Raw genomic sequence first — 26,450 nt, 5'->3', positions numbered from 1 at the left:
GCATTTCAGCTAATGCAATAAAGGATTGCTTTTCATGTTGAAGAGATAAAGACAGAGGGTAAAAGCGTGGTTAGCATAGTAGGGAAAATGAGGAACAATCTCTTAAGGCAATATATTATTTTGGAATGTAGACTCTTTTATTTGAATAAGACCACTTGGCATCAAATAGACCCAGTTTCAAATAATGTCTCTGCTACTATTTAACCTTCACCAGGGTCTGATTCTCACTACCCAGTTTCCTCATCTGTTGCATGGATCAGGAGTTATATATGGAAATGTCATAGTTCTGTGACAAGGATTTAATGAGGTCATGTACTGAAAGCTTTTTGTAAATTATGAAGTGCTAGTGATGGGGGTGTGGGGGTTGTGGTGGTGGTGGTGGTGGTAGTAGTAGTAAGATACAGTAGCAGTGGCATAAATAGTAATAAAAGTAGAGAAATATTAGTAATGGGTTACTATAAATAGATAAACTATTAACATGATATTTATATATTCATATCTATATATTTTAAGATATTCATATTTATACTAGACGCCCAGTGCACAAAATTCGTGCATGGGGAGTGGGAGAGGGTGCAGGCTGAGCTGTCCCTCAGCCCAGCTTGCACCCTCTCCAATCTGGGACCCCTCAAGGGATGTCCGACTGTCCTTTTAGGCCCCAGGATTGGGCCTAAATGGGCAGTTTGACATCCCTTTCACAATCCAGGACTGCTGGCTCCCAACTGCTTGCCTGCCTGCTTCCCTGATTTCCCCTAACCGCTTCTGCCTGCCAGCCTGATCAACAGCTAACCACTCCTCTGATAGCCTGATTGATTTCTAACTGCTCCCCTGCCAGCCTGTTTGCCTTAACTGCCCTCCCTTATAGACCTGGTCACACCTAAATGTCCTCCCCTGCAGGCTTGATCATCCCAACTGCCCTTCCTTGCAGGCCTGGTCCCTTCCAACTGTCCTTTCCTGCTGGCCTGATTACCCACAACTACCCCTCCTTGCAGGCCTAGTCCCTCCCAACTATCCTCCTCTGCTGGTCATCTTGTGGTGGCCATCTTGTGTCCACATGGGGGCAGCAATCTTTGATCACATGGGGGCAGCTATCTTGTGTGTTGGAGTGATGGTCAATTTGCATATTACTCTTTTATTAGATGGGATTTGCAGCTATTTATATTTTAAGACAAAGTTTTATATTTATATCTTTTATATTTATCTTATAAAAGTGAGATATTTATATTTTAAGACAAATTTCTTGTGGATTAAAAATCTGATCTTACAAATTTTCTTTTTCAATTACAGTTTACATTCAATATTATTTTAGATTAGTTTCAGGTGTATAGCATAGTGGTTAGACAATCATATACAATACAAAGTTTTTCACCCAGTATTTCCAGAATCTACAATACTTGGCATCATGCATAGTTATCACAGTATTATTGACTATGTTCTCTGTGCTGTACTTTATATCCCTGTGACTATTTTGTAACTAGTAATTTATACTTCTTAATCCCTTCACCTTTTTCACCCACCCCCTTACCTCTTCCCTCCACCCCTACTCTGGCAACCAGCAGTCTGTACTCTGTATCTATGAATCTGTTTCAGTTTTATTTGTCCATTTATTTTGTCCTTTAGATTCAATATATAAGAGACAGGAGACATCCATATTTATCAATGTCCTAGAATGGACCAGTATGTAACCTGAAATTGCATTGTCCCAAGACCACAATCAGCAAAACTGTGGGAATGGTTCTGTCAACCTTAATAATTCACTGGCTTGGTCTTGAGTCAACACCTTTAATTCATTGGAACAAAAGAAGAGTAAGTTTGGGGTATCTGCCTTGGACTGTATGCTTCCCAGGCTAAACATAAGTTAGCTGTAATATAAGAGATAACATTTATTGAGTATCTCGTGTGAGGAAAGGCTGAGCCAGACTTTTATATGGATTAACTCATCTCGTTCTCACAGCCTTTTGAGGGCGGTACTAATTATCATATCTAAATGAGGACCCATAACTTGAGCTGAAGACAGGTTTTGGGAAACTGGAGCATGTGGAATAAATAAGTCCTGAGGGGAAATTTTGTGAGGATAAGTAGGACTTAAAGAAGCAACCGATTCAGCAAGTCTTCAATAGCAGATGGCTGTTAACTTTACACAGATGCCTAGTGTCTTCGTCAGGCTTATAGGATGACAATGTAATTTCATTTACATTTGTCTGATGTTTCCTGTTAGACCGAGTCAGCACTTCTCATGTTGCAGGTCTTTGTCTTCGCAACTCCACGCTGCCTGGAAGGGTATGTGTCCCATTAAAGGCAAGAGTGGAAGATGACGATGATGAAAGTTGGGGAAAACTTGGGCTTTGCAGAGAAATAAACGAGGGTTGAGTTTAAGCAAAAATCATTGAGGTGAACAAAAAAGAAGAATGTGGTCTGTGTTAAAAGCAGGTGTTTGTACACGTACTTAGTCCACAGTGTAGCTCTAGAGATCCATTTCAGGGTCTGTTCTTATGGGAATGTATATACCCACTCATGCAAGGGCACTGATCCTTAGAATACCTCTACCCATTACTGCCATGGGCGGGGCCAGTGAGGGGTGGGGGGAAAGGGATGCATGCATCTGCTGAATGTTTGGACCTCAGTGGCCATTAACTTAAGCCTGACTCGCCAGAGTAGCTGACTTTTAATGAGGAATTGCTTTCTTGCAATAATAATAATAATAATAATAATAATAATAAATAAAAAAATTCTTAAGCTTTATGGAAAAGGAAAAGGTAAATCCCAGGGGATTGTTAGAACTGGTAGATGAGGGCTGTTCAGGAGCCTGCCTGGATTTCCTCTCGATGCTAAGATGAAAGTCATTCAGCATGGAGCTCTCAGTAGCAGGGATTTAAGAGGTTTTTATTCTGATTCTATACTATAGCCAGGAACTATAATTACCAGGTAAGTGGAAAAGATGGAGATGTGTTTTCCTCCAAATGATTTAAGTATCCTCCTTTAAAACCTACGTCCATCTTAACCAAAGTGGACCTGAATGGACAGATACTTTCTGTAGATTTGCAAAAGTAGTGCACCTGTTAATGTTCTCTTGGCCTGAGGACTAATAAAGGGTCTTGGACTAGATTGTCATTTATCTGCCATCTTTTTTTTTTTGTAACATCATCTACAAAATTAGAAAGCTTTGATTTTGAGATGTATTCACATTGAATCCTTTCCCTTTCTCCCTTGGTAAATGTTGATCACACCCCTTGAAATAGAGCAACTTGAAAAAGGCAACTTGAAATTTCTTTTATAGAGAAAAGTGTCCCATTAAAGAAATAGAAAGAAAGAAAGGAAAAAAAGCTGCTTAGAACATTTAAATGCACATTTTGGAAGTTTTGTTTTGCTTGGTTCTGGTTTTGGTTGGCTGGTATTATTTGCTTATTGGTGGTTTTTTTGTTTGTTTGTTTTTTGCATAAATGTGAATGGGTTGGCATTGACTCATCCATGTTCACTCCTTTTTCCCTTCTGACCAAAAATACTTTAGTGTGGAAAACTCAATGAAAAATCTCATTGGTGTATCTGTTCAGTATATGCCATTGAGTCTCATAGAAGTATGTAGTCTCTGTTGTAAGGAATGATGAACCATGAGTTTTTCCTTTATCAGTTCTGCTCTGACATCTGCAACTCTCCTGGCAGAGTTTGTCAAATCTGAAGTAGGGGTCATGACCAGAGAGTCAGCAGGTCACATTCAGTCCTAGAGACAGGAGGAGCATGGAGAAGCAATGTCAAGGTCAGTGGGGAAAGGTGCCGCTACAATCACACTCACAGAACAGAACTGAAAATCAGGATCAAGATCAGCTCAGAAACACCAGCAAAAGCACATGATGAAATACCCAGCAATAAAGATCATGGAAATCAATCCAATGTAGAGTAACTATGACAGAATAAAGTTTCTAATCACCTCCACCCTAGGGTATGTAAAAAAAAAAAAGCCATTACCTGTTGCAAAGTGTCAGTGTTTCCTTTAGACTTTCTCTCCCTGAGACTGGTCTCATAACTCTTCAAAATAAAATAGTCTGTTGAGCTAAGAATGAACAGGGTTGAATAAAATAGACAGTGTATTTTGGTGACACTGATTATACCTTTTAACGTTTTCATAAATAGCACCTTACTCTTATCATTTTTTTCTGCTCAGTGGGCAGCACCAGTTCCAGAAGTTTTGAGATATAATTGAAATTCATTTTTTTGCTAAGAAGCATGTTTGATATTTCTTCAATGAGATGCCAACTCTCCTCCCCAGGCTTGTCCCCAGATTTGTGGTGAAGAAAATATGACTTCGCTCCATCTCGTCCTTTTTGTAGACTTGGCCTTCTTCTTCACAAAGCTCTTAAGGCCTTAAACGTCATGGGCAGAATTTAGGAAGACTGGGCTATGCTACAGAAAAGGCGTTGGTGCTTAGTATATATTTTTTCAGTTATGACAAAACATGGGGTAGTCCAATTGAGGATCAACTTGGGATAGTCTTCTCTGACTTTTGAAAGTTTGCTTGGAACCTGAAAGTTGTTTTTTTCTTTTCTTTTCTCTCATTACTAGTACTTGTCTGTTACAGTTTTAAATAACACATCCTATACAATCTTTTAATTAGAGGTTAAGTGTAAAGTATCTTTGCTTATGGCACAATCCTAACCTTCTGCTTTATCCACTTTCAAATGCCTGCAGCTCAGAAAACGAAGGCAAATCTTCGCACGACACGATGGTACACTCATCTTTTTTTCTAGCGGGAGGAATGCATGCCTACACAGCAGATTTTCTCTGTGTTGTGGTCTCTGTGCCGCACAGGGTGGCGCTTCCGAAGGGGTTCCTGTGTAAGAGCTTTCATGCTTCTCGCCTTGCAGACTTCGCCCAGACACTCAGCCAAGTGGAGTTCAGGAAGGACCCCGCCCTGACGCTTCTTTTCTGTATGTTTCTCTGTGGTTCTCCACAGCCTGGTGGAATGTATTCCTCTCCGACTCCCTCGGAACCCTTTATGTTTCATTATTTGCAGATGGGGAGGGGAAGCAAATTGACAAACAGGGAAGGATCATTTTCTCTAATAAGCCTTTGTTCGCCTGCTTGATCCTGAAATGTGTGCTCTGGGTCCGAAGTCTTCAGGCCAGTGTGCCCCCAGATGGCCCACTCGAGTTCCTTTCCTCGGGATGGCATTTTTTTGTCCTTCTGACTCTCAGATTTGTTCCAAATTGCTGTTAATGCATCTATCACTTCTGACATAAGGTGGTAGATTTTTTTTTTTTTTTAGCTTATCTTTTCCTCCCCCTTGCAACTCCCTTCCTTCACTAATGGCGGAGAGTGACAACTAGTGATTACAGGAATCTTGAAAATGCCACTGGGAACTCATCAACAAGAGCTGCCTCATCAAGACGAAGACGTGCGTTCAAGCTCAGATGCTGTGTTCCCCTCCCCCTTTATTCCCACTTGACTAGCTGAAGCTAAGTAACCTCTTTCCACTGCCTGACCTGGAGGTTCTCACCGACTTCCTCACCTTGGTGTGCATGGGCCCCGCTCAATGCTTTTACCTTCCCCTCCCACACGCAGGCTCTTTTGAAGTGAATAATGTGTTACTTCTGTACCGGGCAGGAAACCTTTTTGTGTAAGTGGAGATATACAATTTGTAGGTGCTGCATAATAAGCTTTCAGAGAAAAACCAAAGTTTTATGTATTCCCACTTTCCCATCCTGTTTCCTCTTTCCTGTCCTTTCTGGGTCCTTCTTTCACTCATCGTGTTGCTTTGTCTCTTCTTTTGTTCATTTCGGACTTGCTGAGGTGTGGCTGAGTTCAGAGGGAATTTAGGGAATGACTGATCACATCGAACCTTCGAGGAGGTCTCCTCATCCGGCAGAGCCCAGCTTAAAGCCAGACAGCGAAACAACTCTGGTCTCCATGGAAACTGGTCAAAGTAGCCTTCATTAAATAGTCATGTGTTATAACGATAGGTCTGTATCTCAACACATTCATGCCTTCATTCAGCAATTATCTATGATTGTACCTACTGTGGGCTGGCTGATTTGGCTCTGAGGATCCTGTGTAGAGAACCAAACAGACAGGTGCCCCTTCACATGCTAGGATATAGTTTCATAAATTCTTAGTCTATTTTCCAAGTGACTCAAGCATCTTTTAGAAACAAAATCCCGAAAGTTGTAATGACTGTAAGCATGTTGTTCAGTTTTAGACATATTTAAAAAGAAACAAATACTGCAAAACCAAGTGAATTATATTTTGTTTCTTTTTATGTGAGTGGAATAGCCTTTTGCAGGACATTGTTAATTTCTCTTCTCCCATTCCTTTGCCTCACCACACACTTCCCCCCCAAAAAAGGAAAGAAAAAGAAAAAAGAAACATGTTTGGATTTTCACCACCTGGTTATGGTTAGTTCTTTATTTTAAAATCGCTTTCAAAACAGATCAGACATTACACTGTTAAAAACAGTTTTCACTGTGGGTATTGAATATCATACTGCGCTTGTAGTAATAACTGATAGATATCTAGAATAATCTTCAATAGGACTGAGACCATAAGGAGCTGTCAATCACAGAGTTTAACTTTAAACACAGATGATTTGAATTCATGGTAGCAGCGTGAGGAAGCCAAGAAGATGGAATGGTGCTGGTTGGAGAAAAGATGATAGGATTACCTCTGCAGTTTGCCTTCCTTGCTGGTTGTTTGAGCCACTAAATCAAGGCAAAGTTTATGAAAAGCCTGTGGTTGGGGTCTCCAACTCTTTATTCCTGCTGAGATTTTCCTATTATAAATCTGCTGTCAGAAATAAGTGCTTTACTTGTGACTTAATTCTGTGCAGGCACACACACCTTGGTTCAACACGTTGGCCAGGCAGCCTTGACTGTCTTGAGAGCAGCGGAGATCTCATTAACTGGAGCTGTTACAAAGAAAAGGAATTCCCATGCTCTCTGGCTGTCACTCACTGCTCTGGCAACAGCCCCGTGGATGCTGAAAGAAACCATGAACTGCAAGGCAGCAATGAGGCCAGAATGGCGAGGACCAGAAGTAGGGAGGAGGCAGCAGTAGACTTTCTGGATCCAAAAGCATTATCCAGGCACTTTCACTTTTTATTATTTTATTTTACTTTACTTTACTTTAATCTTTATTGTTGAGAACGTTACAGATGTCTCCCATTTTTCCCCTCCACCCAGTTCCCATCCCACCCCAAGCCTTCTCTGCATTATTTCTCTGTTTCCATAGGTTATGCATATATGTATATAAGTTCTCTGGTTAGTCTCTTCCCACCCCACCTTCCCTTTGAGTCCTCTCACGTTCCCTTTTTAATATTTTCTATGCCACCTCTTTAAAAAAAATAGTTTATTTAAAAATATTTCTACTGCTGTCGTTAGCTGCTAGTAGACTTGTACTATCTAGTATGGTTGTCACTAGCCACAGGAAGCTATTTAAATGGAAAATAATTAAAATTAAGTTAAATTTCAAATCCAGTTCCTTAATTGCACCAATCCAGTTTTAAGTGCCCAATCGATTTGTGGACAGATGGACGGACCAGTTCCAACATCACAGGACATCCTAGTTGACAGTGCTGCTGTAGATGCTGTTTGTGGAACACCTTTTAGTCTTTGGCCACTTGGCACCTTTACAATGATCAGGCATTTAAAAAGTATAGGCTGTGCCTGACTGGTGTAGCTCAGTGGTTGAGTGTTGACCTATGAACCAGGAAGTCACGGTTCAATTCCTGGTCAGGGCACATGCTCAGGTTGCAGGCTTGATCCTCAGAGTGAGGCAGGCAGCAGGCAGCCAATTAATGATTCTCTGTCCTCATTGATGTTTCTATCTCTCTTTTTCTCTCTGAAATCAATAAAATATATTTCAAAATAAAATAAAAGATACAGGCTGTAAAAGCTGAATACATACTTTCATATGAACAGTCTGAATATTTATATTAGTTGCCTTTCTGTTGAAGAGACATGGATGTTACTTTCTTTGTTATGTCTTTTAAATGTCCTTGAATGTCAAGTATGTCAGTACTACACAACATGTGCTCCCTAAAGATCCTGTCCACAAACCATAAGCCATCAATCTATAATGAAGTAGGCAGAGATGTGGAGAGTAAGAATTTAGACATTTTCATGGGGATTTAGAAGTGCTGCAACTTCTGGTCATTTACGTTGATTGTATTTTACAAAAAGATAGGTCTGAGACACAACAGAATTTTTTTTTTTTAAGAAAGAAACTGCCCCTTCACCACAGAGAGTTAAGAAGCAAATATGTATGAAAAATTTCACCTCTGGAAACACATTCATCAGTTCACCTAAGGATTTCAGATGGGACCAGCTTATATGAAAGGAACAAAAGCTCAATTCAGAGCGAAACATTCTATTCGATCTATTCCTATTTGGCATGACTGTGAATATAATCTGCAGGAGTTTGCTCATTCACGCCTCAGTGTATTTAAAGGGTGTTAGTTCCGGGTGCTCTTTTCTATAAATGTAGCTCCACGTTTCTGTAGCGTTCTCTAGCTCAGGAAGCTTGGACCTGAGGAAGGGGGATGGGTGCTTGTTCCTGAAAGAGATATGGTGCTTGTTTATTGCATTTGGCCAAATTAGGAGGATGTGAGCTTTAGCTAATCAAAGTCACTTCTACTAGTATTTGAAATACACTGCAATATTTGAATTGAAAAAATGATGAGTCTTAACTGTATCTCAGAACATAGGAGATGTTTCCCTGTGATGGAAACTGGTATCCTACAATAGGAATGTCCTTAGCTAGTTCCAGTTCCTTCCCTGGGTACCTGGCCACATTTAAATGCTTTAAGCACAAGGACAAGCATCTACAGGGCACATTCATGTTGAGTTGCTTATTTGCTACCTTATCTGATTAAACTCTGAGCTCTCTAAGGGAAGAAGCTGGGGTTGCACAGTGGATGCTTAGTAAGCAACCTGGGGTTGCACAGTGGATGCTTAGTAAGACTCCTCATTTAATTGACTATTGGCACTACAAGATGCTACCAAGACAAACATTTAATGAGTGCGCTAGTCGTTCAGTTCATTCAGTACAGTACCAAATCATTGCTTCATCTGGTTGTTCTGTAGTCCTGGATATGTTGAGTTCAGTGACTTGTTGCATAACCAGAAAACCTTTATTCTGAGATATGGTTCTTTCTCAGCTCTAAAATGAGAATACTTATTTGCATTAGAAGAAATATAATGACCACATGATAGTGAAACATTGTACTATAAAATAAGGCAAAACATTCATTACATGAAATGTTATACCCAGAGATTAACCAGCATTCATTAGAACATTTAAAAAAAAATTTCCAGAGGGAGTTGGGATTTGCTGCTTATGATTTCAGAATCAGTAGGTAATTGTAAGGATTAAATGAGACAACCATCAGGCAGAACTGTGCCTGGTACTTAGTACATGCTCAATACATGTTAGCCAACATGTGAAGATGGTGTCAGCATAGTATGTGCCACAGCATCATGGAGCCCAGTAAACCAACTCAGAGCTTTGTACTCCTAATCATTCCAGAAGACTGCCTCCTAGGGGCAAGTTCACATAAAGTAAATCATTAGAATATAGTCTGCATTAGGGGGAGTGGTGTGGTAAAAAGATGACAAATTAGGCAAAGCTTAGTTCACAGGAGGTTTTATATGCCAGGCTAGGGAGTTTGGCCTTGGTCCTAAATGAGGAATGAGGGAATGCTGGGGTTTTAAGCGGTGAAGTGACATGCCCCAATTTGCATGTTAGCATGATCACTTCCACAGCAGTGTGGAGGGATGAATGAACCGCATAGGGAGCGGTTAGGAGAAAGGGCCCTTAAAGTCTTCCTTTTTCTAGTTTCCTTGTATATAGAAAACTCAGCTGGCCAATTTGATCTGCTTGCTTCCAAGTAGAGGGGGATGTAGAGTGATAGAAACTTGAGGTGTTCCAAGTATATCAGCATGAAATATGCTTCCTCTTAGTTGGTCCTCACAGCTACAGATAATGTGGATCCAGAAGGTTTAGGCCAACGCTCAATGCTGTGCAAAGCAGGGAAGGATGTGCCTTTGCAGATGGAGAGGAGCAGCGGAGCCCTGGGGACCACAGCAGGCTCCAAGCCAGATACTAAACCCTGTTCAGCATTGTCTAGACCTGTTTGAGTGATTTGGTCTAATTAGCCTGTCCAAAAAAGAATCTTCAAATTTTAATGGTACAGAGTTGTGTTTGCAAACTTCCCTCTGACAAACATGGGCTCTAGCAGTGAGGGTTTGATGGCCCACAGTGGCTTGGCTGGTAGCCAGCGGGGTGCTTCAATGACTTTGTATAATTTAATGATTTCATTCAGAAAGAAAAACTTGGATTAGAGAAGGGGAATAAATAAATGAGGCGGTAGCCATCTTGACAGGTTAGGCTTGCTGAGAGTGTTGTCAGATAATCTTCCCCTGAGATGCATTTTTGCTTCAAATCTAGTTGGAATTGGGGTTTTTCATTGTCTCTGCGACAGTTTTGCTGCCACAGCCTTGAGGAGTGGGGAGAGCTCTGGAGGCAGAATCATCAGAATGTTCCGATCAGAGCTGGCTGTGTGAATGTGGGAGCCTGCAACTCCATGGCTTGCAAAAGCTCATCCACTCAGTGAAAGACTCAACTAGGTATTAGGAAGGAGGAGAGAGAGGAGGAGAAGGGGGGGGGGAGGGGGGGGGTTGGAGGAGAGAATGAAGTACTTCCATAGCTCTTATGGGTCTTCTCAGCTGTATGTTTTTATGATCCTGCATTGATGAGAGCTCTATAAATAGTATGGAATGGAAGAAGATGGAGACAAAGCCTCCCTGTATAATAGGAGGCGATATTTTAAAACATTGAGGCTACCTCAGCAATGGACACAAGCAGGATAGGGGCGGGGATTGGCACATGTGGAGAAAAAGTCCCATTTCACTAGAGCACATGATCAAATCACGGTGGCCATGATTTTGTTTTGGTCTCCTTTGTGGTTCCTCCTGAGGACTGCATTACAGCCAGGGCTGTAATAAGTATATGGGTACCAAATAACACTTACTTTAAATCTAGTTGTGTCCCTGCTCTCACTCTTCCATCAAAAACTGAAGGCCTTAGCCTAGCTCCAAACTGTCACATATCTCCCCGCCTGACCACTATTCCTGTCCTTTGCTGCCTTCTTGCACAGCATGTCCATTCTCTGCTGACTTTACACCTTTCTTTATCATGTACCCAGATTGAGGCAACACAGATTGAAGGAGCATCTTTTGTGGCCAGACATTGGGCTTAGCACTGGGAGTACAGAGACAATACTTAATCAAGTGTCCCATAGTTATGTGCCTTTAAAAACAAACTGTAGAATGCAATGGGAGTCCAGAGTATCTAACTTAGACGAGACAGATACTAACACCCTTTTCCCTGCCCATTATACCTGTCGTTTAAAGCCCAGTTCATGTCTGATATAAGCCCAGCTCTACCTGTATACCCATCTGGGTTCCTTAGTTTAAATGCTTTTTCTAGTCTCAACAGGATTTAGAGTCTGTCTCATATAACTTGAACCATGATTTATATTCTTTCTTTTGAATTGTCCTAGCTGCTGTACACTCATCATCCCCAAATCCTATCACCATCCAATAGTAGCTATAACTGTACATCTTTCCAGCCCTTTGTTTCTATAATGAGCCCTAACTGGAATGTCTGCCTTCTCTTTTCTGTTGCATACCCTCTTCCTACCTTGCACATTTTTGTGTCTGGGTAGGCCTTGGTCATCAAGAAGCTGTAATTATTATTATTATTATTGTTATTATTATTATTATTATTATTACAGTTACCCTATTTTAATAACACTCCTTATAGCCTTTACCACTGGCAAAGCATTTCTACTTTCATTATGTCATTGTTTCACACACAGTTTTGTTATGTAAGTTACTATCAGAAGTTACTATCCCTTATTCACAGATTATAAAGTAAATCTTAAAGTAGCCAAGACACCTATCTTTTACATATCCTGTAACAAAAGGTCATAGTATCTTTGGGGGGAAATATATAGTTAAATTCAGAAATTTATCTACCACAAAATTTCTAATGGGAAAACTGTCTTCCTGGGCACTGCTAAGTAAGTATCTAGGGATCCTTAAAACTCTCTTTTTGACACGAGTTGAAGCAATGTGGATTTATGATGCTTCTCAACAGAGCTGAAAGAATCCAATAGCAAATATGTCTGACCCTAATTATCCTGATGTTTAAGGCCTTCCATTATTTCCTCTATTGAACTACCTGCCATTCAGTGTACATATCTTTCCATTGTTACACATTTGCACATGCTCTTTTATCTTCTTGGAATAGTACTCTCTGCATTCCCATCTCTACATCCTTGCCTAGATCCCACCATTCCTCAACACCCAACTCCTTAAAATGTCTGTTTCCCTTTCTTCTCTCTCTGTCCAAACTCTCCCTGCCAGAAGTTGATTTTATCCCTCTTGAATTCCCATCACACACCTCTAAGCACTCTCCCTTATCATGTAGAAATTTATAAATAACTGTCAATTCCCTGCCCAAACGCAAGACCTTTTGAAGTCAAGCATCTCTCTTTATTCAATTCTATGGCCCCATAGGATGTAGCCCATGCCTTGTATGTAGCAGTTTCTCAAGAACCTAGGTCCAATTACAATGAATGGAAGAATTATTACTAAAGGGGTTAATTTAGGTTGGGTGAGGACACCCAGCATGAACCTGAAATAGCTGAGAACAAGCAAAATTTTCAGAACCCCATGCTCTGACCACTAGACTATTTTTTTTCCACTCCGAATAGGACAGTCATGGTCATTATTTTTGTTGTCACAGTTTCATTCTCACATTCACACTGAGCCTTTGAAGTGAAATCTCTCCTGGTACCACTGAGGTTGTTTTTCTGTTTTGGGGGGTATTCAGTAGAAGGTTTTGAAGTCTCCGGTGAAGTGCTGCACAGTTTATTCTCTAGAGATTCAGATTCTTTTGACCATCTTGATGTTTCAACAGCTTGAAAAATGAAGGAAAGAAACATGTCTGTCTAGACTGACCAGAAAGTAAAAACAAGGGGCACTTTGAAATCTGCGAATCTGACCACAACTGAGAGTTGTACATAATCCAAGTAACTGGAAAAATCAGTCGCTTGGATTAGACAAATGCTTTTCTTAAGGCTCTCAAACTGCTAACTTTCTTCTTTTATAATTAATAGAAAATTATTACACTGACAGACAAGGGACTTTGTATTTGATGGGAAAACTTGACATTGAAACCAGGGGAAATAATTCAGCCCCAAATTGAGTGGTTAATATCAGGAAAAAAGCAAACAAATGTGTTAATGATCTTCCCTGAGAATTGGACTGTGACAAATTCTGATGTATTTCCAGATGGAAAATATATCAGTTCTCTCTGGGCTGGGGATTGGACATCAGAATGAAAAAAATGCTGAACTAGAAGTCAGCACAAAGCACTCAGAAGACCTTATTTCCATTTTCTAGAGAATATGAATGCTGAAGAGATAGATAATTCTAATTTCAAGGAACCAGATCTGTGGGGTTCTAGCACCCATAATGAGAGGAGGGATTCTAATTTTAAGAACAAAGATGTCTTTTCTCTGCTGGTTGGAATTGTGTGTGTGTGGGTTTCACGATGCAGTATTGCCTTGCTGTTCTTTGGTGCATTCAGTCATCTTACGATCCAACAGATATTTATTGCCATTTACCACATATGCAGCTATTTTCTAGGTGCTTTGGAAACAGCAAAGAAGAGACACAGTGAATGATGCTGTAGAATTCCTTTTCTAGTGGTGAGAGAAAGGCAATAAATACATACATATATACATTTATAAAATCAGATAGTTATCAGTGCTATGAATTTTTTTTTTTTTTTAAATCAGGGTAAGGGAAGAGCAAGTGTCTTATGTGAGGGTAGAATGGCATGAAGCATATTGCTGTATTATACAGATTGTTTAGGGAAGACTTCATAGATTATGTGAATTTGAACAGGCACCTGGAATAGTGCCTGAGGGAGCAACATAAACCAAAGGACAGATGGAAATGTGGGAGTTTGTGCAGTAAAGTACCTATGTTGGCTGACTGGAGTATGTGTGTGGGCAAGAGCAGGGAAGGATGAACACAGCAGAAGAAATTTAGGTAGGAGCCAGATTCTAGAAGACTTGAACACTAGACAAGGAATCCAGCTTTTGTTTTGCACATCATGTGCACTATTTTTGGGGACTTTCACTGTTTTAAGTGGATTAATCTGAGTGTTCTTTGTAGCAAGGCAAATGATGGAGAGAGGCTGGAGGGGGGAATGCCAGCTTGGAGGCTATGATAATAGGCTACATTAGAGGTCATAGTGGCCTTAGCCAAAGAGAAGGAGGTGAAAGTGAAGGGGATACAAAGAAATAGAATTAACAAGATTTGACCCTATTAATAAAATGAATGCTAGAGAACATGTAAGAGTGGGATGACACAGATGTGCCACTGATGTGATGACTGCTGACATTAATAGACAGAATTGATGATACTTAGTGATGGAAGGTAACACTCTCTTCTCACAAACAATTTCTTTACAGGTAAAATAGTATTTATAAATGATTTTTATTTCCTTTATTCTAGTTTTCGCTAATTAACATAACAATAACTGTGTTAGTACCTGGAGACTTGGAAGGTTTTACTTTACTGGGGACATATCTCCAGTCGCTGCTGAAAGTTATCTATGGTGATATCTCTGGTTCTGTGACCCAAGTTTTCTTTTCCACAGGCAATGTTCCCTTTTAAGAGGATTTGCATATTTGGAAGAAATGGTAGAGGAAACAAAAAGTAGAGGATGAAGTTAGCCAAAATCTAAAATGAGCAGCAAAAGTCATTTAAGTCTGAAAGAGAAAGCTTGGAGTCCCTTCTCTCTTTCTAAGCAGCCAAGAATTATTTTGCATTTTCAAGTGTTTTGAATTTTGCCCAGTGTCTGTCTGTCTGTCTCTCTCTCTCTCTCTCTCCCTCTCTCTTTCTCTCTCTCTCTCTCTCTCTCTCTCTCTCTCTCTCTCTCTCTCTCTCTCTCTCTCTCTCTCTCTGTCTCTGTCTCTCCCCCTGTGTGTTTGTTATCTATATAAATAAAGCTGTCAAGGATAGACAGAGTTTGTGCCCTACTCAACTCGAGAGGCCTATTCACATGAAGTATAATGGCAGTGTTACTTTCTGGAACTGTGCCATGGATGATTCTGGCTTTGAGGGGTGGCTAATACTCCTTCAAAATATATCTGTCTAAGGTTCTGCAAGAACTGCAGTTTTCCCTTAGAGATTAAGTTCTTTTACCATTTTCTAATCCATTATATCAATTGGTTCATCTAACTGATTTCTTCTATGGCTGAAGGCTTCAAGACTTTCTTAGAAAGTTTGGGAGATGAAGGCCTGAAAATGTAAAAGACTAAGTGAAAGGAAAGATGAAAGGGGTAGTTTTTGTCAACAAACTTGGCCTATTTCATACACAGTTGAGTCAAGGGCTTTTCTGCTTTGAGCAGTGTTGGAGAATTAAATTGGAGTCAGATAATGATTGGGCCTTAAATGCTGAGCTAATCTTGGAAATAAGGAGCCATTAAAGATGTTTAAGGAGAAAAATAAATGAAAATACATATCAATCAGCCTTCCCATCCCAAACATCAAATGCTGAAGTTACCCATGGACATCTCTGACAAGAGCATTGTTCTTTTCCTAGTCTCTGTCCTCCAGTGCAAGCCGACTAATCCACACTAACTCCATTCAAAGCATATATTTACTGCATGCATATTATATGTCAGCACAGTTATGAGTTTCAGAAACAGCTGCTAAAAAGTACTATTTTCTGGCTTCCTCTCTTCGTTTTGAATATTTTCTTTCATTTCCTCTCATTTGCAATGCCTTGGGTGACATTCCATCAGGAAGTAAACTTTCCAAGTACTGTCATGTTAGAGCCTTCGGAGAGAACTGATGTGGCCTAGAGTGTTAACAGGAGTGCTCTGTTTGATGAGAAATGTATGTTTTCTTTACTCGGGCCAGATTTTTCTAGACCAGAAAGTGAAGGTGTTTTAAATATTAGCATGTAGTATATTTAACAAAGTGCTTACTGAAAATCCCACAAAATATGCCGTTCCTGCATATTTTTAAAGCACAGAGGCGCTCACCTTGGTTTGTGTAAGCATTCAGTGGTGCATGTTATACTTTATTTTGGCTGCTGTGATAGGTATAGGGAGGGTGGCTCTCTTTGGAAGCCTGGCAAAGTTGGCAAGCTGTACACGAAGCTGGTCCAAGGGTAGGGTGACTTGAGTGAGTTCTCAATGTCTGCTGTACAAACACAGGTCTAAATTCACAGTTCAATTCATCACACTCACTAGCAACTAAACCATCCTAAGTCAAGTTCTCATTACCCATTGCTTGGACTACAGCTATAGCTTACCCTCTAACTGTCCTCTCATTCCAAGCTCCCCCACTGCCCTGCTGTCTCCACATTGTCTCCATGTTCTTAAACAAAATCAGACTTTGTCCACTGTGTTTTTAAAAGCCTCCAGTTTCTCTGTGGGTTGGTTGGCAGCAGTATTTCCATTAAGAATCAGGTGGCCCCTTAGAGAGATATATCAAAATGTGAATAAAGGGCTGTCTGGGGAGGAGATAAATGAGGTTTCAAAAACTATATTTAGCATCATCAACACCTTGAATTTCTTCTGGAATTTTAAATAACACTCAGGGACTAAATGAAATCTGTGTTTCTTAAAAATGAGAAACTAATCTTCAGAAAGAAGTTCAAACTTGCTTGGTTCTACAAGTGTCCTAAATGGTGAGCTTCAAAACTCCTCCCTTTCCAGAAAAATCACCCGTCTTTATAGTACTAGTCTCAGTATTTGGCATTGAGGAGACTAATACGAGTAGGTTTTGAGGGACTTTCATCTGGTGGTAGAGATAGATACATGAACCTAATTTCAAGGGGACTAAAATGTGTTGTCATAGAGATACGTAGAAGGTGGGTTGGTGGAATAATGAAGGGGTTCAACAGATCTGCTTGGGGGGAAGTATAAAGCTCCAGAGTTGCATGCTAAAGGGCTAGTAATGACACCTCCTGCATATTGGAGGGAAGCTCAACACAGGCAGAAAAAAACCAATGTACAATGCATTTGAGGCATGAACCTACTGGGACATCCGGTGACTGTGCATTGCCCACAACGGTAAATGAGCTGGAAGAATGAAAAGGAGCTATGGGGCTTTTATACTAAAACTTTTAGGGAGCTACAGAAAAATATTTTTATGGAGAAGGGATATTTTTTTAAACGAGCAATATGGGCAATGGGAGGAAGACCAGTAAAAAAAAAAAAAAAAGCTACTATAATACTCCAGGCAAGAGATGGTAATAGCCTGGACTAGGGCAGTGCATTAAAGACAGAGGTGAACTTGAGACAGATTTTAAAAGAGGAATTGAAGGGGCTTGAGCCCTTTCTAGCTGGCTCTGATGGAAAAGAGGACTTGAAGGTGGTTGAAAGTGGTACCCTGGTGTCCAGCTGTGACCGCGTGTGGATAGAGGTCCCCATGAGGCAAGATGGAGAATGCAATCAAAGGGGCAGGTCTCTGCAAAAGGCAGGCGTTCTGCTCTGAACATGACAGGTGTGAGGTGCCTGTGGAACATTTGTGTTGGAATGTACCGCACAGGCCCGAAGGGCCATCTCAACTGGAGATACCAATTTGTGACACAAATGTCAACCAGAGTGGCACTGGGTGTGAGAAACAATGAGGCCAAAGTCAGAGCTGCAAAGACTCTCTTCACTAAAGTGCTTTTTTTATTTTTATTGAAAACAAATTTATATTTGAGTGCTTACTCTTTTTCTGTTGAAATATTTTAAATATGTTATAAAAAGATTACCATCCGAAGCGTCTATACATAGAATTATATAAAAGTGGCTAGGGCATTTGTTCTGACATTGAAAGCAATACATCTAAAATGAAAAAAATAAAATAAAAAATAAAAACATCAATGTGCCTTTGTATCACTCCAAGCCTGTCTACCAACAACAGCACGGCAATAAGCTTGGTTTAGAGTTGACTGTGTTTTTGCCATATCTTTTATCTTTCGGAAACTAGTTTCTATTTATTTCTGAGCCACAAATTACTTTATCAACGCCAACATCCACAATTTTTCACATTAGAATTGATGATGTGTTATGGTTTAATTAGCAGTATCATTTTTTTTCTTACTGTACATATAGTAATCGTGCATCTTATAGTCCTTGGCCTGTTCAACTCAGAATCATGTGGTAATTGCCTTGTGCCTCCACCTGTTGGCAGCAGCAAGGTGGCCTTTAGAATCGAGAAGGGCAGAGTGAAATGGCCTACTGAGCTCCCTGCTGTCCTGCACCTGATCAGACTTAGCAGTCTCTCATGCAATGGCTCGTGGAAAGGCCACAGTCCCCTCATGGAAAGCCAAGAACAGGGCAGCAAGGGCTCGGTCCGGGCATTCACACCTTCTTATAATGGGGTTTTGCAGGCCCTGGGAGAGCTCAGGAAAGCGAGATCCCATTGACCTTATAAAACACAGACATTCTCTTCACAGAGGGCTGCCCTGTGTCACTCCAGTTCTGGTTGCAAGCAACCGGCACCAAGTCCAGTGGGGCTTATTAGAAGGAAATCTCATGCTGACACTGCCTCTAGTGAGATTTATTGGAAGGAAATCTGGCGCTCACTGAATCAACAGGAGGCTGAAGGAACAAGCTTGGAAAATGGCAAGGACCAGCCCGGACAGTGGACTCTAGCAATCTGATCAAGATGCTGGACACCACTGCTGCTATGGCTTGTTAACCAAAACAAATCCTAACATCCCCTCAGCTTTGTCTCCTGGCTCTAAAGACAAAGCCCCAGTGAGGAGCTCCTGGTCTGACTGCCAGGTAACTAACTACCTGTGTCCTGGCCACCAGGAGATGGAGTGTAGGATAATGTCTTCCCTTGGGCTTCGGGAGAAGAAAGCAGGGCCTACCATGTAAGCACCCCAGGGGGATCCATGCCCCCTCTCCAGACAGAAGGGTATTCTTATATTGTACTGCCAAGCAGTATCAACATTCCACTACCCTCCCTTTCCAGTGTCTCGGGTCTGTGAGGCCATCAGAGCAATTCAATAATCCAACGACGGCATATTCAAATCAACTACGTTGGCTTCATTGGAACCACAGACTGGGAGAGGAAACTAGCCCTGTGGAGCTCAAACACAGGGTCCGGCCTTGTGCTGTGCGTTACAGATTGCTGCTGAACATGCAATTATTCATTCGTGGGCCTTCTGAAACACTTAAGGAAGGAGGACAGTGGTTACTAAAGATTTTCCCAACGTTAGAGGGAATGCATGCAGCAACGGGAGAAGCAGAATTTGGATGCTAAGTAAAATAATGTGTCCAAAAGATGCCATTGTTTGAAATTAGCCCCGTCACTGACAGGTCATTAACTCCTGCCACTGGTTTAATTTCTGGTGTGGACCTGGTACAGGAAACCACACATGGGTGGTAATTTTCCCCCCTCCGATCTCGGAGGAAATGTAACCGGGTATGAACTAGTGGCACCACTCATATATCAGTAGTCTGTAGTGGGTCTACATAAATCCTTTTCTTTAACGTTATTTAACTGTTTTGAAAATGGTTCCAACAGAAGTAATTCCAACTGCACCAGAAAGGAAACCTGAGTCTTAAAGAAAAATACACCCTCTTTGCTGAGCAAGGCAAACATATCAGTATGCAGAGAAACAAACCAGTCTCTTGTGTTATTTCCTTAACAAATCCACTGAAACTCTTACTTTGTGTCTTTGAAAGACTGATAGACAAAGCGTTCTGTGGCCACTACAAACTAATGCCTACAAACTGGTAAATAACCACTTTAAAGGGGCAGGCACTGTTTTAAAAACTTGTTTCTCTCTTATTCACAGTATCTCAGTATGGGACTTTGTACATATTATTAACACAATAGATATTTGTGTTGTTTTTTTTTTGTTTTTTGGTGTTTTTTTTTAAACCTCATCAAACACATATTCTCTGGGGGAGGATTTTCTATTTAAAGAATTAGATAACCTAACATAATAGATAAACTAGCACATTGTTATCACAAACATAGCTCTTTCTATGGCCAAGCCCTTATAGAATAATATTTTTCCAATAAATCCTATGGGCCACTTTCTGTCGTGATGCTGCTTTTTACTTTTTCAGGAATTAATGTTTAAAACAAAAGCCCTTATATTTGTGAACGGTGAGAACTTGATACTATTTAAGCTGAATAATTCAAGTCATTTGATGAAACTGGCTTCATTTCAAGAACTAGAAGATGAGAATGTAGAGACCCACATGGCTCTGATAAAAGTACAACCCCATAATGAATGGAAGTGATAATAAATTAATGTCGAATTTGTCTCACTTCACCCATTGGTGAATGAGATGAAATACTTTGTTATTAGTTTTACTTTCCCAAGATCTTCTCTCGGCTCACTCCCTTAACTCCTTGAATGTTTTACTCAAATGTCACCTCAGTGTGGCTTTTCCTGACCAGTCCATTTTAAATCTCTATTCTCCCTCCCCTTTCCTGCATGCCCAACTCGCTTTTCAGCTTTCTGGTCCCCACAGCACTTACCTAATACAGTGCATGTTTTTATTGGTTTGAGGTCTCTTTTTAGCAACTTGAATAGAAGCTCCTTGAGCACAGATATTTTTGTCTGTCTTGTTCTTTGCCACATTCCCAGCACCGGTATATACAGGTATATTGAGTAAGTGCTCAATAAATCTTCATTGACATACAAGCTAAGGCACCACCAGTTTGAAGGTTTCTGGGTAGGAGTATTCCCAACTCTCTTGATGGTTTAAGAAAGGATTATTATCCCCAAAGGAGAAAGCAGAGCCTCACAGAGTTTCTCTGAATTGTGTAACATCAAAAGGCTAGCAAGTAGTAGAACCCAGCTTCAAACTCACTTACTTCTCTTGACGTCCTGCTCCCACCCATGGGTTCTGAAATGAAAATGAGAGCAGAATTTGGATGCAGTATGTATGTGTGTGTATATATATATATATATATATATATATATTTTTTTTTTTTTAATATATTTTATTGATTTTTTTATAGAGAGGAAAGGAGAGGGATAGAGAGAAACATTTATGAGAGAGAAACATTGATTCAGCTGCCTCTTGCACACTCCCTACTGGAGATATGCCCGCAGCCAAAGTACATGCCCTTGACCGGAATCGAACCTGGGACCCTTCAGTTCACAGACCGACATTCTATTCACTGAGCCAAACCAGTTAGGGCCAGCATGTATGTTCTTGAATAATAAAACCACCCATCGAGTAGCTCTCCATGATGTGAAACCTAACTCCTCCTCAGCTCAGCCTTATGTGGAAGAGTGGTCCATGTTGAAGCCATGCGACATCTACCTCCATGAACCCTTCCTTGTACTGCAACTGAATATCGTACCTGCTTGTACTTTAGACCTTTCTTCTCTTCCTTAGTATTTCTGTTTCATGTTGTGTTGTGGGCAGGGGGACAGCATGTGTAATGGCTTGACATGATTTGGAGGATTTTATTTTATTTATTTTTTTTTTTGGTATTTTTTGGTGGAGGGTGAGCCATCACTCTGTCTCTTCATCTATATTAAAATTAGCCTAATGCTACCAAGTTCCGATACATGAGTATGCATGTAAAGCATTCATCACTGCCATAGGTATTATTATTGTGTATCTCCTGTATCTCTTCTACTAGGGCACAGATCATAGACATAATGCACTCATCTGGCATTTTCGTTTGCTAGGGCTGCTGGAACAAAGTGCCAGCAACTGGGTGGCTTAAACAACAGGAGCTTCTGTGTCACAGCTGTGGATGGTAGAATTCTGAGACCAAGGTGTTGGCAGAGTTGGTTCCTGCTGAGGCTCTGAGGAAGAAACTTTTCCATGACTCTTCCCTGGTTTCTGGCGGCTTGCTGGCAATCTTTGGTGTTCCTTGGCCTGTGGAAGCATCATTCAAGTCTTTACCTTCATCTTCCCAGGGCATTCTCCCTGGGTGTGAGTTTTTGTCTAAACCTCCCCTTTTTATAGGGTTAATAGGTGCCCATTTTACTTCAGTATGGTTCCATGTTAATTACTTATATATGCAACAGCCTTATTTCCAGTATGATCACATTCTGAGCTATTGGGTTTAGATCTTCAACATATGAATTTGGGGGTGCCCAGTTCAACACATAACAACATGGGCTTTACCCACCTTTGTTTGTTGGAGTTGCTGGCATTTAGTAAGCTTCAGGGTGTTGCTGCTGAATCCATTGCATTTTCTGAAAAAGCCTCTAGAATGTTTAGAAATGGGGCCATTTTTTTCTCAGCAAATGAGAGTCCTTTGGAAAATTGCTTCCCCATCCAGGGTTAGCAGAAGGGGACACTTCCCTCCAGCCAGTGCCTCACCAGGCTTTGTGTTAGGTCTTTGGATCATGAAAATACAACATATGTTGGCGAATGTTTTAGGAATTTCCAAGCAGGTTTGCAGTGGGTAGATAGCAGTAATATCTTTATACAGGGGTAAGGTCTTAGAAGCATTATTAACATTATAAAGATTTATTTATCTAAAAATCTGTGTTCTTTTCAAAATTTCAGAACAACTTTTTATCTCATCAATATGTATTAACAAATATATTATTAATAAATGACAGTTTTCCTTAAAAGAGTTTTACATTCTCTTCTGATATGTATATATAGAGGCCTGGTGCATGAATTCATACACTGGGGGAGGGGGGGTCCCTCTGCCCAGACTGCCTCCTTTCACAGTCCAAGAGCCCTGAGGGGATGTCCTACTGGCGACTTAGCCAGGGAGCAGGCCTAAGCTGCAGTCTGGCCTCTCTCTGCAGGAGGCAACCCAACTGATCAGGGGAAGGCACCATCTTCGTCACCCCACTGCTGCTGTGCCACTGCCAGGCACTGCAGCTGCCAAGTCCCTTCACCACAAAAAAATGACAACTTTCTTTAGGCATTTTCAAGATGTCTGTTTCATAGGATATGATCTTTCTTTCTTTCTTTCTTTCTTTTCTTAATTCCTTCCTTCCTTCCTTCTTTCCTTCCTTCCTTCCTTCCTTCCTTCCTTCCTTCCTTCCTTCCTTCCTTCCTTCCTTCCTTCCTTCCTTCCTTCCTTTCTTTCTTTCTTTCTTTCTTTCTTTCTTTCTTTCTTTCTTTCTTTCTTTCTTTCTTTCTTTCTTTCTTTCTTTCTTTTCCTCACTTGATATTTTTCCATTCATTTTTAGAAAGCCTGGAAGAGAGAGGGAAGCATCAATGTGAGAGGGACACTTTGATTGGTTGTCTCCTGCATGAACCTTGACCTGGGCCTTGGCCAGGGGGAACCCTGCAACTTAGGTACAATCCCTTAACCAGAATTGAACCTGGACCCTGCGGTCAGCAGGTTGAGGCTCTATCCACTGAGCCAATCCAACTAGGGCAGGATATGACATTTCTTAGACCCTCTAGCAGCGGACCTTTGTTTCTTATCCCAGGAGTGTAGTGGAAAAACCCTAGATCACCTTCTTGGGTTCTTATTAGGCAGGTTATCAAGAACACTGCGAGTGGCATACAGGGAGCTTAGCCAATGAGCAGTCAGAAAAGGTGTTTCCTGTGCGGCTCATGTGCAGAGCCAGGACTACCGGTGAGGGCCTGCCCTCAGCCTTGGCAGCTGAGCACGGGTCCTCTCCCTTCTCCCTTCCTGGCCTCCACTCTGCCGAGGAGGCTGCAGACGGGCCTGCCCTCTCCTCTCTGGGCCTGCCCTTGGCCTTGGTGACTTGGGCAGGCCCCTCTGTCTCTGTCTCCGTCTCTGCTCCAGGCCTCACCTGCATGCAGCCTCCTCCTGACCAGTCATGACTGTTATGGCTTCTCAGCTAATTTGTATATTACCTCTTTATATAGATAGATAGATAGATAGATAGATAGATAATGTGGTTATAAGGTAATGAGGTTGATGATGTGTACAGAGTAATATATTTCAGTTAAAAATTTAATTATCTAAATTGCACTGCTATACTTTATACATCCATATTTTAAAAATTGATATTCCTTACACAAATCACTTGCTTAATATAGTGGGAACTTTTGGAGTTACTTTTTGGGCTATCCATATTTATTTATTTGGACATTTATACATGCATTTATAGGGCATTCTATAATTATTTGGTGCTGAAGTTTTGAGTTGATATGTGTCGGGATTTATTGTGATGGAAATGGAACTATATATAGAGCTTTAGATCTCATAGAAGGTTTGTAACTATTGGTTGAATGAATGAATATATGAATGAATGTATGGGGGAAGGAAATGAAGTCATTTATTTTAAACTCCAGTTGAACCAACAAAATTAGTAACTTTCGATGAATATAATACTTAGGAGTGGGGGTAATGTATTAAAAACTGTGAAAGCAAGTTTTAGTTCTTTGGGTCATTTTATTTTTATAAGTTGGATTTTCTTGTGACATTTGGACTCTCCCCTAAATTGTGACTGATGATTCCAAAAGGCCTACAATGAAAGGGGCCTCTGAGTCAGGCAGGTTGAGAGCAGAGAGTGAGCACACATTTGCATAGGGCAGGAAGGGCACTATAACATCTGGCAGTGGTAGCCTCCTGGGTCCATTTGTTAGTGCTCATTAAATTCACATTAATGCATGAGCTGCTCTGGATGTGTAAATGCCATGTGGGTTGGCTGCTTTCTCAGAGGCCAATGGCAATGACTTTTGGGGGCCCTACCCCTGGTGGTTTACTTGCCAATGGCATTTGACCTGGGGTCAGACTTGTATTTAACCCTTTCCTGTAGGTCAAAAACAAATTAATTTGGTGAGAATTAAATTGGAAATGAGTCGTCTGTACAGCAGGTGTCCCCTGTGGAGAATGTGCCCCAGGTGGAAACATTTTAAGATCTGTTTTGGGGCCATCTCTGAAGAAGCTTCAGAGGTCAGAGAGGCAATTCCAAGACAGCCCATGTGGTGAGGGCCTGGAGATGGAGGTAGCAGGTGCTGACTCAGGGCGGCTTTCTCAGCAACTTGGGGGTACTTTCAAAGAGGCTCCTCTTGGAGATAATTTATTTATATATTCATGAACATAGATCTTGGGCATTCATTGGGGACTGATTCACTTAGAAGTTGCCCTAAATGATTGGAACTTTACCCTTTGCCCCTACCTCCCACCATCAACCAAGGCTTTGATTTGAAGGAACAATAATAGTGCATTGCTCTTGCTCTCTTTCTTTTTTTCTAGAGGATGAAGATGATGAGGAAATGGTGGAACCTAAAATTGGCCACGATTCAGAACTGGAAAATGGAGACAAAAAACAGGAAGTGAAGGAAGGTATGGTGTGGGAGATACATTGTGTCATTAAGGGACTATAGAGGTAAGTCAAAATTAAATGTGCACCCTCTGTGTGGGAAAGTTTTCTATGATTGTTCAATACATTACATTTAGCAGCATGAATTTCAATCTCCAAAGCAATAGTCACTTTTTTTTTTTAATTTTGACTGATAGAGGCAAATAAAGTGCAAACCATCCACAATTCCAGCAACAAATCCAGTCATGATTTCAGTGAAATTACTACTGAATAATGAGAAAATAAGACATTTGTTACCAATTGTTGTGCTATCTAGAAGCTTTATTGTATATTCCCAATGATAACACAACAAGAAAGCAAAACAACAACAACCCACAAACAAGAAAACTAAAGCAAAAGATAAAATGGGTATGGGGTGTAAAGTATAGCATAGGGAATATAATCAATAATATTGTAATAACTATGTATGGTATCAGATGAGTACTATACTTATGGGGTGATCACTCTCTGAAGGCATAGAAATGTCTAATCAGTACACCAAAACTAATATAATATTGTATGTTATCTGTAATTGAAATTTTTAAAAATTTTAACAACGGAAAAGAAAGGGGAAGACAATACTACAGGTGCTGTTTCCCTAAAAAATTATCCCTTTGAGATTCTCAGCCCTGCAGATAAAAAAGAACTCTGAAATTGTCATTCTTATTGACCAATGAGTGTCTGTGAGGACAGAGTGTGGATTTAAAAGATCCTTTCATATTTCCTACTGAATGCCCACCATATAGGTCAACATAACTAATTAGAAGCCCATTTGACCTAACAATTTAAAGACACATGTGGCTCTGGCACAATGTGTGTCACATGGTTGTCACTGGGGATGTTTGAGGGAAAGAGTACATACTGGTCACGTGTACTCACTTTAGTCTGCTCAGGCACCGAGGTTGGTTACGGTCAAGTTCTGGGGCACAATGGAGGGCAAGGAGTGGATTCATCTTTTATAGCGGCATCCACGGGAGGGACAAAACTTTTCGTGAGAGATTCTAAATGGATTTGATTGAAGAGATTTCACATCCAAACTTCTACTAAAAACAAGCTTTTTTAAAGCTGGTGAGTAAAATATCATTGACACAGGTGTAGCGTGAGACAAAATAAATCAGAATTTACTAAGATACCCTCTT

General features: G+C 40.7%; 1 protein-coding gene across 5 annotated transcripts in view; it reads left to right on the top strand.

Moving 5' to 3' along the window:
• The window catches only part of DYNC1I1 (dynein cytoplasmic 1 intermediate chain 1), a 274,243-nt gene that overhangs the window by 135,778 nt on the left and 112,015 nt on the right, over positions 1 to 26,450 (top strand). For all 5 annotated transcript variants that reach the window (XM_036429363.2, XM_036429361.2, XM_036429362.2 and 2 more), the window contains one exon: positions 25,206 to 25,295. In XM_036429363.2, coding sequence (XP_036285256.1) covers positions 25,206 to 25,295 — 90 coding nt within the window. The remainder of the gene's footprint in view (positions 1 to 25,205; positions 25,296 to 26,450) is intronic.

This window comes from Pipistrellus kuhlii, unplaced genomic scaffold (assembly GCF_014108245.1).
Source record: "Pipistrellus kuhlii isolate mPipKuh1 unplaced genomic scaffold, mPipKuh1.p scaffold_m20_p_10, whole genome shotgun sequence".
Lineage (NCBI taxonomy): Eukaryota > Metazoa > Chordata > Mammalia > Chiroptera > Vespertilionidae > Pipistrellus > Pipistrellus kuhlii.
This window is presented reverse-complemented; position numbering and strand designations above follow the sequence as displayed.